Source organism: Erigeron canadensis, chromosome 8 (assembly GCF_010389155.1).
Source record: "Erigeron canadensis isolate Cc75 chromosome 8, C_canadensis_v1, whole genome shotgun sequence".
Taxonomy (NCBI): domain Eukaryota; kingdom Viridiplantae; phylum Streptophyta; class Magnoliopsida; order Asterales; family Asteraceae; genus Erigeron; species Erigeron canadensis.
In genome coordinates this window covers 26,494,041-26,507,677 of record NC_057768.1, presented here as the reverse complement: position 1 = coordinate 26,507,677, position 13,637 = coordinate 26,494,041, and the positions used below count along the sequence as shown (strand labels likewise).

At 32.3% G+C, this 13,637-nt stretch overlaps 1 protein-coding gene across 1 annotated transcript; it reads right to left on the bottom strand.

Annotated features, from left to right (window-relative positions):
* Positions 1-1,194: 1,194 nt before the first annotated feature.
* Positions 1,195-3,642, bottom strand: LOC122578548 (transcription factor bHLH145-like). Its single transcript, XM_043750527.1, has 2 exons — positions 3,528-3,642; positions 1,195-3,450 (listed from the first exon to the last, which is right to left on the bottom strand). Exon 2 carries the CDS (start codon positions 3,433-3,435, stop codon positions 2,482-2,484), a length of 954 nt encoding a protein of 317 aa, XP_043606462.1. The 5' UTR covers positions 3,436-3,450; positions 3,528-3,642; the 3' UTR covers positions 1,195-2,481.
* Between the last annotated feature and the right edge of the window lie 9,995 nt (positions 3,643-13,637).

The following is a 13,637-nucleotide window of genomic DNA, read 5'->3' as shown; positions in this document are numbered from 1 at the left end:
AATTCAGTGCATCGTTATAAATCATTGGTTGTACATAAGTAACAATTATAAAACAATAAATCTAGTTGTGGTTCATTAATTGAGTATGTGATTTTAAAAAAGTGAAACTTCCTAAACAGGTTTAATTTTTTTTCTTTTAAAAGTGGTTACAGAGACTCGCATGTTTTGACTCTTAAGTTTAAAAATACGAGTCAGCTCTTAGAATGGAGTCTTTTCGCAAAATAAATAAGACACTCATGATTAAAAAGAAAAAAATAATAATAATAAATTTCTAACCATAGGTTGGGTGGTTCAACTTCTTTCAGACTTTTCTCCCGAATCTTAGCCTGTACAATATTTTTTTTTTTCCAACTATTTATATAGCTAGTTATTTTAAGTCCCTGTTTCTTTTTTATTTAATAAAGTTAATATTTAAAACTTAATTATTCAATCAAATTTTATGTTTCTTTTTTGACTTAATAAACAAAAATAATCATCAATTATTTATATTTTACTTAATACATACAAAAGCTCTTTATGCATTCAAATACTTAATAAACTCAACACTTAATGACTAAAAAAAACGTGCCTTAAGTCTTTGTTTGTATTCTACAAAAGATGTGAATTATATATGTTTTAGAATCCAAATTTGATAATACTCAAATTTTATGTATGTTTGTTAGTATTTCTTTCTCTTTCTCTCTTTTTTTCATTTCCTTTTGAAATCAACAAACAAGAATAAAAACTTCATTTGAACCTAAACAATACAATTCCTATCTTTCTACAGTTTATAAAGTAAACTTGGACTTTTAATAAAGGAACCTTTAAAAATAATGACTTGTATAGAATCATTTTGTAGCAAGCTCAGGGTGTGAAATCCACTTTCCCCTTGAATAGTGGAAGCTATTTGTATAAATTATATATGCAAAATATAAGTTATTCAAAAGTGAAAATTAAAAGGAAAAAGGAAAAAGTATGTCGTAGCAAAGTTCGTTGTTTTTGTATACTTTCATCTGAAATCAAAATCCAAAAAATAAAACACAAATCACCTTCAATTTAAATGAAGTAAATAAAATGCATAAAAAATTTGCATATCATTTATTAAATTTTGTGATAAAAAGTGCAACAATTTATGCACGTATAGGATTGTCATTAGCAATAATATCATACTAAAATCTAAGAGCACTGATACATACCATTATACCAACTTAAAAATAATATACAAAAGGGAAATATATATATATAGAAACACAGTATCAACTACAATCATAGTAAATACAAACATGCAAACAAGTCCATAAATAATGTCAATATAACAACGAAGAGCGTAAGTAAACCAGACTAAAAAAACTCAAACCCCGACCAAGTAGTATTAGCGGTGACGTCGCCGTTAATTCTGCGGGCTCCCATGTCCTTAATGGTAAATCTGGCAGAGAAAATAGCGGGCCCCCTGTCAGTGTCAGAGTATTAGCGGCGACGTCACCGCAAATACCTTGGTCGGGTTGACTTTTGCCTGGTGGTGTTACCCTGTGTCTATAACAAAACAAACCAACGCGAAAAACAAACTCTTTTCATACGAAACTTCTTCAAACCATTACCTGAGACGGCCGCTGTGGGCCATCGTGAATTCGTGATCCGAACCAAAGCTTCAACAGTGAAACTACAAGAAGTATGTCCAACCAGAAAACAAGACAAAAATCACCATAGGTCCCTACCAAAAGCACACAAAGCTTTCAACTTTTGACCTTCATCCCAACCCCATATTTCAAAAATTACTAAAGTGACCCTACACACACGGTGGTTCACATTAATGATCATCATCCATCATTTAATAAAATACTTGAGCATGCTTTAATGGGTTGCATACTTTCACTTCACCAAGTTTTTTTTTTTTTTACTTTATGCATCATTCTTCATTTTCATTCATCACAACCCCACATTAAAGAATCACCAAATTCTCCTTAATACAATTATAAGAGCAAATATACTCGATCTCGTCAGGGACAAGTTATTCGGGAGGTCGAATATCCTTAATACATACAGTATACTTGAAAAATGCTTTGATGGGGTTCTAAACTCTTTTCTCCTTAAAGCTTACAACTTTATGCCCAAATCTTAATCTTTATTACAACCCCACATCAAAAGTACCAAATTCTCCCTCAAACAGTAGTTTTCAAAGATGATTACCACTACCAACATCATCATTCAACACACCACATGAGGATGCATTGATGGATGTTCATCATAGCCCCACATCAAAAATACCCAATTCTCTCTAAACTAAACAAAAACACACACTAGTTTCCGTAAATGATCATACCATCCACCATTCAAGAAACCACTTGAGGATGCTTTGATAGATTTCAAACTTAATCTTCTCAAATCCCAACTTTATGACCAGTTCCTGATCTCCATCATAATCCCACATCAAATATTACTAAATTCTAAGATATTTATTCAGTATTACCTTAATAAACATAAACCACAAATATATATGACAGCTTAAAGAGAATCGAGCCCCAAAGCTTTTGCTTGTACCTTTAAACTTTTCAAGTAGCTGATGGCTTCATCAATAACCATGATGGCATTCCTGCCATTTTTATCACCGGGAATCAGATTCTTAATCAAATTTATCGTCTCCTTCATCTTATCTTTTTTCAGTTTCTTGTTACCAGACAGAAAATACATGGATTCCTCATCAAACACTTCATTCCCAGAGCAGTTGATCCCAGATTTTCCCGAGCTTGCGGTGTCCTCAAGATCATCTAGCATAGTATACTCATGCTCCCGTTTACGCCTTTTCGTAGGAGCTTTAAAACTCACAATTTCCTCTTGTTCACCACTTCTACTCCTTTCTTTTACTTCATGGCACCCTGCCACTGAACTAGGAGAATGTCCGGTACTCGCCTCCTCACTTTCAACATCATTATAATTATCATCCTCCTCATCGTCATCATCAGAGTAGAGCAGAGCGTTAAGCTCTTCGGTATCCTCTCTCATATCGCTTCTTGAATCATCTCTACCATTTTCTTTTATACATTCATTAGCATGTACCAGATGTGAACCGTATTGCGGTTTTGTGTTATTCAAGGAAGGAAATTGGTAACGGGCTGGAGCATTCCCGACACCTCCACTATAAATCAACGTTGTTTGATCACCCGATTGATCAAACACAAGAAACTTCTTTTGTGCCCCATTTGCACCTTGAGCAGCAATGGGTCCAGCTACCGGAAGCTGTTCTTTTACAGAGTTAGTCACAGGGAGCAAACCCTGACGATATCGAGGCAAACCATAGAACCATCCACCTGGTTCTTGCCTTGTGGGTGAAACCATATTCCCAGAAAATGGGTTGGTAACTTGAGGTCCTAAACTTATTCGGGCATTCAGTAAATTCGGATTGGGTGATTGCAAATCAATCTGTCGGTCTTGAAACCATGAATCAAAACCCTTTTCCATAAGGTCCAAGAACAGCTGAAAAAGTGTTGTAGATAATAAATATACAAATTGATACAAAAGGATCCAACATCATAAAATATTTCAAGACTTACCGGGTGATGAACGGCTATGTAGATTGTGGGCGTGTATTAAGAAATTTGAAAACTTCTAAAAAAGATGAAAACTAAATAATCCAGCTTAGTATGATCGCGAAAAGAAAAAACAGACTACGTTACAGGTTTAAGCAAAAGACGAAAGTATTCGGCCTGAAAAGAAAACCGACAAAAAAATTATGTTAGATTCACATTGTCCCTATTATCAAATGTCAAACAGAATATGATTCAAAGACAAGCATCAACATCATAAAGGTACTAAGAATCCAATTCTTCCTATAAAGATTGATGCAAAAACTACTAAGTTGCTTAATAATCATAATAATAATCAAACAAACCTGACAATCTTGGAGAGGTTGAAAGCATGCAATAACTTTAACAATTATGGTGGCGCTCCCAGCGGTTCCATTTAAATGTTTCAAAGCCCGAAATCTTGTTTGTCCAGCTGCTTGACACACCATAACTACTTCTTCCCTAACTAATATTTGGTTTAACTCCCTTAAAGATGATAAGCAACCCAAGAAAATATCCCACAAAAGGTCGAAGAGATTCAACAAAAAGCTAATACGGATTCAGCTTTGATAAAAATGCAAAGAAACAACGGGTTTGATCGATATGTTTCAACTAATCCAACGACAGTAACAAGGAATGACAACAAATAAATTGGTTCCCATGGATGAAGCTTAAAAACAATTGGTTGGTATAAGTGTATATGGAAAGGAGTTGTAAAGATTTTAATAGATTCTACAGAATAACACGACAATATAAGTTGAGAGAAATGATTTCACGATAAACGTCTATTGATAAGCTATACCACCGCATGCTCTTTGAAACAAGATATTAACGCCACGGCTTTCTTTTGCGGTTTAACCTTCAAAAGTTACTGCAAAAACATACCAAGAAGATGCATATTAGACACAAATAATCTTGTCTAAGCAGCAAGTAAACCAAATAACTTCTAAACACAAATAAAATCATCCAAAGACCGGCTTAAATTGTAAATGACAGATCTACAAGAACTAGGAAGATCTATAAGCTAAAAAAATGATATTGATGTAATTCTTCCTTTTTTGTGTTGAAAAGGATCAAAATAACTATGTAAAAGCAACTACTCTTACTTTCATCTAGATAACCATTTTGATGTTTCTTCCTATTTTGACATTTGATAAAAAAAAATACAATTACTTTTACTACCAAACATTGAAATGTTTATAATAACTAGTTTTATTCTTTCAAACCTTTTCAAAGGTAAATAGGTAATATGCATGTATTCAAATAATGTTAACATATCTTACATACCTTAACCTTATTAACTTCAATGTTACCATCATTATCAAAACATATTTTCTTGATGCTACAAGGAGATGGTAAACAATTTAGAATTTTAATTACTTTAGCTAACAAAATTACCAACTCAAAATTTTTATTTTTATAAGGAATTTGTAACTGGCTAGGTTAAATTTCAACATATTATTAACTTTCCTATATATTTTCATATAAAAGTAAGAAACTTTAACACAATCAAGAGATTTAAGCTGAAATATTAACACATTTAGAGTTTTTATTTTATTATAAAAAATGTAAAATTACCCTTTACACACAAGCAATGAAGCCATGTTTGGTGATCAATAATTTGGTATTTAAAATAATTAAAAAAATCCTATATAAAAAAAACACATTAAAACAATACAAAAAATTGCAAGTCACAGCCAAGGTAAAACACAGTAAAACATTGTACATACAAATAATAACTGTAAAGATAATCATCAAAACCGCCAAGTACAAAACTTTATTGTGTAAAATCCTTGAATACTAACTAAAGACGGAATTTTTTTAATCCAAAGTCCAAAAATAAATTAAAAAACCAACAGCATGATATTTTTCATACATATACACATATAGAAAGAACGAATAAATGTTGAGATCTTGAGAAAAATACCTTGAGAAAAAAATGGAAACCCAGATGAGAAATGTTGAAAACCCAGAAAAAAGATACAATGAATGAGATGATGAAAGAAAAAAGAAGGGGGGCAGGCAGAGAGAGCACGGGAGCAAATAATCGGAGAGATATAGAAAGAGAAATTATAAGCACGGGTGATGAGAGAGATAGAGAGAAAGTGATGATATAAAATAGACAAATCAATCAATGCTGATTATTATTTAACTTAACCACCGCGCGTGCATACATATAGTTGTGTATCTCTTTTTTTTTTTTTTTTCATTCTTTTTTTCTATTTTCAAACCATATACAATTAAATAACCAATTTATTTTTGTGAAAGGTGTTTTTGTATCGGGTTCACGCTAGAGCCCCTCACCTTCAGTACCTTGTAAGAGGATAAACTCTGAAATAAACCGCCCGAAGGCACGACATTTAATTACGATAAAACTTTGTCCACTCTGCAGGACTCAAACCTGCTTCACTGAAGGACTTTTTGGTGAAATTCTTTAAATGTCTTTCACATGTCTCGAACTCGAGACCTCAAACATGTAAAGCTAATGCTCAACCACTGAGCTATAATGGGAAGTACAATTATACCCATATTTAACCAACATATTTAAGTAGGGATTAATCGGACTATAATATCTAAACCTAATCCAATTTTATATATTCAACTTTAATTTTTAAATTAAGTTTAATGGTTAAGATTAAAGTTTAATATTTGAATCTTGATTATTCATTTTAATCTATAGTTAAAGTTGATCTAACTTTACCTATAAATTTGATCTACTTTAAAGGGGATAAACTCAGGTTCGAATCCTGTTAAAGACATAATTAATTTGTAGTTGAATTACTTTGACACTATCCTTATTGAAGGTTATATGGTACCAAAAAGATACATGGGTCTAAAGGTTCCCATCAAAAAAAATATTTTAAATTATATGATTTGGATGTAATATACGATAAGATACATTTAGTTTCATAAATTGCATATTAAATCAATACATAAAAGACATATAGTTATATTTAAAGTATGTTTGAAGCCTATATATAAAGTTTGTTTGTTCAACCTATTTTGATGGATATAACTATTGTATTGTATTAGAGATATTATTTGAAAAAGTTGTTGAACTTGTATTATAATAACAGGGCATAAACTTTAAACGTTTCTACTCAAATTAAGTTGTACCAAACCCACAAGTCATCAAAACCCAACTAAAAACCAAATACTGAACTGAGATAGGTCTAAATCGAAAGGGATAATGGCATACGAGTGTAACCACCTATGACAAAGTGGTTATATAATGTAGTAACATACTCAGTTGGCTATATAATGTATGTGATGAGCTAGAAGTTTAACTTAATTTTCCTAACAAGTTTTAAATTTACATTACAAGTTTAACTTCTCTACTACACTCACTCACGGACAGTGGACCCGTTCGTTTATAGTATAGCAAATAGATAAGACCAAGATCGTTTTCAAGGACTATGTTCTAAGAATGTAGCTAGGTGTAATCTAAGGTTGTTGGGGGGGGGGGGGTTGTCACGACTTAATTAACTAAAACTAGAAAAAGCTTCCAACCGCTTGATCTAGCGAGGAAACATGACATGAGTTGATTTGTAAAAGATTATAATAATAATGAAAAGGATACATCTACATGGAAATATTTCACATGCCACATAGATCATCTACCAAATTACTTATAATTGTCGAACGACTAATCACGACCAAGCTTCCTGTCAAGTCCCTCGGTCTAAATGGTCAAGATTCCTATCAAGTCACCTAACCCTTTAATTAAGCTTCCTGTTAAGTCCCCTAGTTAAGATTATAACCTTAGTCTGTTTTTATGACCTAACCTTTATAGTTTAACGGGATTCCTGTTGAGTCACCCAAGCAGTTTGGCTTCCTGTTAAGTCCCCTAATTAAGATTATAACCTTAGTCTGTTTTTATGACCTAACCTTTATAGTTTAACGGGATTCCAGTTGAGTCACCCAAGCAGTTTGGCTTCCTGTTAAGTCCCCAACCTACTTTAACTAGGTCAAACATAAAAACGGTTCAACAACTATAAGCAAATAGTATCACCATACAAACATGATCACATTATCCAAGCAGATGCATAACAATTTAGCTACTCATGACAAGACAGATAAACCTAACAACCATTAATATAAATAAATCCATAATAATAACTGTCAAACAAATAGTCTTGCAGTAAAGTATGCTAAAAATAATAAAAGAGTAAAGAAAGATCAAACTATCAAACTAATAATAGGGCGAAGTTGCGCGGTCTGTATCCTTCTTGGCCGCTCCTTCAATTCAACACCCACGAATCCTCCTATTATTATTTTGACCAATGTTGGCTGTTTTGAATTGATTGTTGTTGATAATTGATGCTCGATCTTCCAGATGCTAAGAAGGTATTACTAGGGTTTAGATCTGATGAAAGTGGTTGATGATCATGATGATGATGTTGTTAAGGATTGATGATTGATTGTATGTGTGATATGGAGGTGTATAAAGCTTTAGATATGGTGAAAATACCCTAGAAACGACCTACAAGTCGCCTGGAGGAAGTGAGCTACGAATCTTAGGGTTTAGGGGGGTATTTATAGGTTTTTGGCAAAACCCTAGATCTGGCCGACCTTTCCAGCGGTGCTGGAGAAGTCCTAGCGGCGCTGGCTGGCTCCCAGCTCAGCTGGTGATGGTCCCAGCGCCGCTGGTGGCTTCAGGATCACTTCCAACGGCGCTGGAGTGAAATGAGCAGCGCTGGAGGCTTTCGATCCAACACGAAAGTTTTAGATCTTTCTCTCGCCTTTCCGTGGATAGCTTACTCGTCATAAATGGAGTCCGTATGAAGAAGTTATGCCCAAAATACTAACAGGTGGTCGTTTGCTTCATGTCGGCCTCAAATCCTTCATGTTCCGTTTGCTAGTCTTCGTCCAAATGTCTTGTGGCTTCGTGTTAAGTTGAGTAGAGACGTTTACCTTCACGTGCACGCCCTGTGAACCTATCATAACATGTCATCTCATTAAGTATCAAAAGTTCACATTTCTTAACTCATTAAAACATCAAAACACGGCCTAATGATATAGGAAATAATCACAAAGTGGACGTTCATCAGTATGCACCTATGTTTTTTTGGCTATACTATGTAAGGACCTTTTTATTTGAATCAGTCAATGTAATGACCTATGTATTTTTTTGGCTATACTATGTAAAGTTCCGTACATATTTTATAGAGTATAGCCAAAAAAACATAGGTGGATACATTACATAGCCACCCGAGTAGATCACTACATTATATAACCATTTTGTCATATGTGGTTACATTCGTATGCCGTTATCCCTAATCGAAAGAACCAAACCATTTAAAATCATAAAATGTTGGTTTAAGTTTTCGGAAACGAAATTATCTCTGTTTGGTTTTTTAATTCTAGACAGAACCAACCCAAACCAAACCAAACTCGTCCCTAGCTACTATCAATGGGTTGAGAGGCTTTCTCGAGTTAACAACCTATTACTGAAAGTCTTAACCCTGATACTGTACTTTTTTTGTCAAACCACATCCGAAATACAACAAAATTAGTATTGAATCCTAGCATCAAGCAACCATTATCAAACTAACACCTATTATATTTCTACAAGTGCTTTCATGGCTTAAATTGTAAATTTAGTAGTGAACGATTTCGAACTAGTCTTTGATGCTAGTACCTTTTGCAATAGACTCTATAGCAAAAGATCCAGAAAAAACTATCAAATAATGACCTTGTTAGAATATAAGCACATAAACATATAACAATTCACGAGTACGCAGCAGAAAGAATCGAATATGTAATCACATTAATTAACAAAGAAGGGAATTGAAACGTGTACCTTTGCGCAAAGCTTCCAATAAAATAAATAATAATGAGATTATTATTATTGTAGGGTTTAAAGTAAAACCCCTCTACGATCGCACACTAGACACCCCTATACCGTATGCTAGTACCCAAATCACGATCAAACAACCCTTTGTAATAATCCCTAAATGTCGAACTTAAGCAAAAACCAAAACCCCTTTTTTCTTGCTTGTATCCGTCGACCAAAAGAGAGAGGAGAGGAGAAAACCCAAACTAAATTGTTTGTGTAATTGTGTGTGTAAAAACTCTTAAGCCTTGCATTCTATTTATAGGCTTAAACACAAGGGTTTTTGGCTTAATGGGCAAGTAATCTCAAGGCCTAAGATCTTGAGAATTTTCGCCCTATGGTGGAAATTAGGAAGTTTCCATAACTCCTAATTTTCGCTTATATTCTCATCTTTTAATTAATTAAACATTATTAACCCTTTAATATAGTTTAATTATTTATTTCGTGATTATATTAATTAATATATATTACTTTAATATACTAATTAATAATATAGAGTTACCATATCATTTCGTTTGACCCCATAAGCTTAAATGATTTTTGGACATGCATTTATTATAGCGTGATTACATACAAACAACCCTTCTACCATTTTGTATTTTCTTTTGCTAGTCGACAACCTATTTCTCACATGAGGAATGCCTGATAACCAACTCTTTGCAATAACGATAAAATTATCACAATACTACTTTGGTGCTGTTTAAGTGTGTACCAATATGCATTTTGTATGCAAGGGTACCAACTTGTTTTTGTTCCTATTTCTGGTAAATTTTGGATAACAGATGACTAATTCTCTTCGGATCACACATTCCGAAAATAAGCAAGTATATGAATAACATATGTTGAAGAAACACAAACATAATTATGGTAAATTACATGTAAGCTTAAATGAATATATAAGGAAACCTACCATTTATATTAGTATAAGAATTGAAAAACTAAAATAACACTTAAGACACTCCAACACATAGCGTATAAAAAACTTTCAATTCAATCTATATAATATCTAGCTAGCGGATGAGGATACTCTAAATTTTTTTAACAGAATCATTAATTAATTAGTTAATTTTTTTGAAGAAAATATCATTTTTCTTTATAATAAAGTTGAAAGCAGGGCATAAATGCATATGGTGGTTCAATCTCAAACCTAACAATATAAAGAGAGTCAAAAGACTCAAAGCTATTGAAATCAATAATGACTAGCACAACCACCGTTTCACCAAATTACTTTTTTGATTTCAATATTTCCTTAGTATATATCTTTATAACTTTTATAAAATACTAAATGAAAAAACTGATGCTATATAAATTTCTTGTGAACTTATAAAGTTATAATCATTTTATTTGGAAATTTTTGTGTACTAATGATCTTCTTTGGCTTAACCAATTAGAAAGTTAACATCTATCTTTTCGAACATGCATTAACTCCAGAACATTGTCACAAATAGATGATTAATCAACAACCGACATATATAATCAAAACAAATTTGAAATGTTTTAGGTTATCAAGTAGTAGTCCAGTACAATATTTAAATGACACATATCTTCCTTTTTCTAGTTCGAAATTTCATATTTTCAAAAGATACAAAGCGGGTAACACCTTGTACATATTTACTGAATATAAGAGAGTTTTTGAAATTGTTTTAATTTTGAAGTTATATGATTTGAAAAAAATTGTCATTATCTGTTTTCTCAAAAATGCATTTTTTCTATTATTATTTGCAAATAATCATTTTTATAGTCTTATTTTGTTAATCTGCACTATATTAATAATGCACAATTATCATCATCTAGTTCCAACTTTAGCTCTAATGGTTCGACGGATCTAGACGAGGCAATAGATAGTGCAGTTGTTTTAGTACTATGATACAACATACAAGTTGTGGAAGAGGGGGAGGAAAATGAGGATGAACATGGTGCGCCTATTTTTAGAAGACAAGCAGTTCTAGTACGGCGTAGGCACAAGACATGAGCAGGTCCATGGAATTAGGTTATGTATTGTATTTTTATTTTTATGTTTTATATAAAAAGAAAATGTATTTTATCTAAAATTAAGTCAAAAAGAAAAGAATGTTTCCAACTGAGTCAAGGCAATCACAAATGACACATAACATCATCACCATTCAGATAACTCTACTCCTATTTTTCCAATACAGCCCAAGGCAATCACAAATGACACATAACATCATCACTTGGTGCAAATAGCTCAATCATCAGCAATATCACTTGGTGCAAATAGCTTTATATTGTATAATTAATTTATGCCAAGTATGTTTCCAACTGAGTCAAGCTCAAACTCAACTACTCAAACTTATAGGCTATAACGCTCAACCTAGTTCGACTCGAAAAAAATTGTGTAAACTTGAGCTCAACTCCCTAACCTAACTTTATGTTTCCCGCGGGCTAAGCAGCTATTTTAATTTTTTTAAAATTTATTTAAGATCTTACGAGTTTTGAGCTTATGCTTTTGCAAGCTTGGCTCCGTTGTAGCTTGAATACATGCTTGAGCTTGGCTCAAAAACACTCAATAAGATACCTAAATGAAAAAAGTGGCTCAAAAACACTCAATAAGGTAGATGATGAAGAGAGATAATTATGTTCATTGATGTAAGTTAGAGGGATTTTTGAGGGTGTTATTTGGTGATGTAATTGGTGTTATTTTCAGTCAATTATGAATAGAGAGAAACGTAAATGGTGTCTAAGGCCTATTTTATTTTGCCATCTTACATTATGAAATCTGGTGGCACGTATACAGCGATACAAATTATAATAGGTTTGATGTATATAATAATAAAGATTATAAAACAGACATTAAATCTTAATACATTTTCAAACATTTGTCCCTCTTGAAAATGTAAGTACGTCATTCGCATGCATGCTTTGGCACTTTAGGAACTCATGTACATTCAACATATATATAGCGACATTTTCTTGTTATTAATACCGGCCAGTTTCATAAAAGTTGGCACTAAAAGAATAAAAACTCACTTTGAGGCACGTTTAATTTCATAATTGACTGAAAATAATAGAATCTCTAAAAGATAAAAAAAAATTGCAGCAAGTATATATCATAGCATACAATGAGAAAAGATCATCCTAATCGAGATTCGAGAATCGAGATATGCATGTACTCCTCTACCTTCTATAAAATTTATACTTTATAATGAGAGAAAACAAAAGAGGCCGATAATCCATGATATATTATTGACACAAAGCCAAAATGCCAAAATAATATAAGACGATCTAACCAATGACTATGAAGATATTTAATAAGATCTAACATTATAATTTTGAAATCATATCAATTTTTTTAAGACTTGAGATATATATATATATATATATATAATATATATATATATATATATATATATATATATATATATGGGATGGGAATATAAGGCTGTTAGGTACCTAAGCTTAGATGCCAGAAACTCACATATTAATTTTTTAAACCATAAAAATCATGGGGGCCCAAACATTTATTCATTAACAATAAATAATAAAATATCAGTATGTGAGGGGTTCCATACCTAAGCTTAGGTGTCGGACAACCTTATATATATATATATATATAGGGGAAAGATAATTTGAGACCAACTAAAAAAAGTCCAAAAAAGGACCATTGATTTTCGTAACTTACACACCACAATCATCATCTACTACGATATACAAGATTTTTTTGTAAAAACACTAAGGGTGCGTTTAGTTCAAGAAAACTCCTCTGTTTTCCATTTTCATTTTTCAAGAAAACATGAAAAACAAGAAACGCGTTCAAATTGTATATTTTTAGAAAAGTTTTCCTAGAAAATGAAAATTCTCCTTTCCAACTTTTGCACTAAAATTAGAAAACTGTTTTTTTCAGTTTTTGTTTTCACTTTTTTATTTTCCAAACCTTTTAACAATCTAAAATTAGAAAACAAGTGAATTTGAACATGTTTTCCAGTTTTCTAAAATGGAAAAATGAAAACTCCATCTTTTATTTTGAACGCGTTTTCAAAATTTTTAAGGGTTTTTTAGAAATGAAAACCTTTTCATTTTCTAAAAAACTAGAAATGGAAAACTTGAAAACATTTTCTCGAACTAAACACGCCCTAAGACTTTCCAGCGACGGGCCCACCAGGAAATCATGTACAAAAATCAATGGTCCTAGTTGATCCTAAAATAAGAGGTGGTTTCAAAATATCTCACCCATATATATATATATATATATATAGTACTTCACAGTTAACTCAAGTGGTTGAGTACTTGCCTTACAAGCAAGA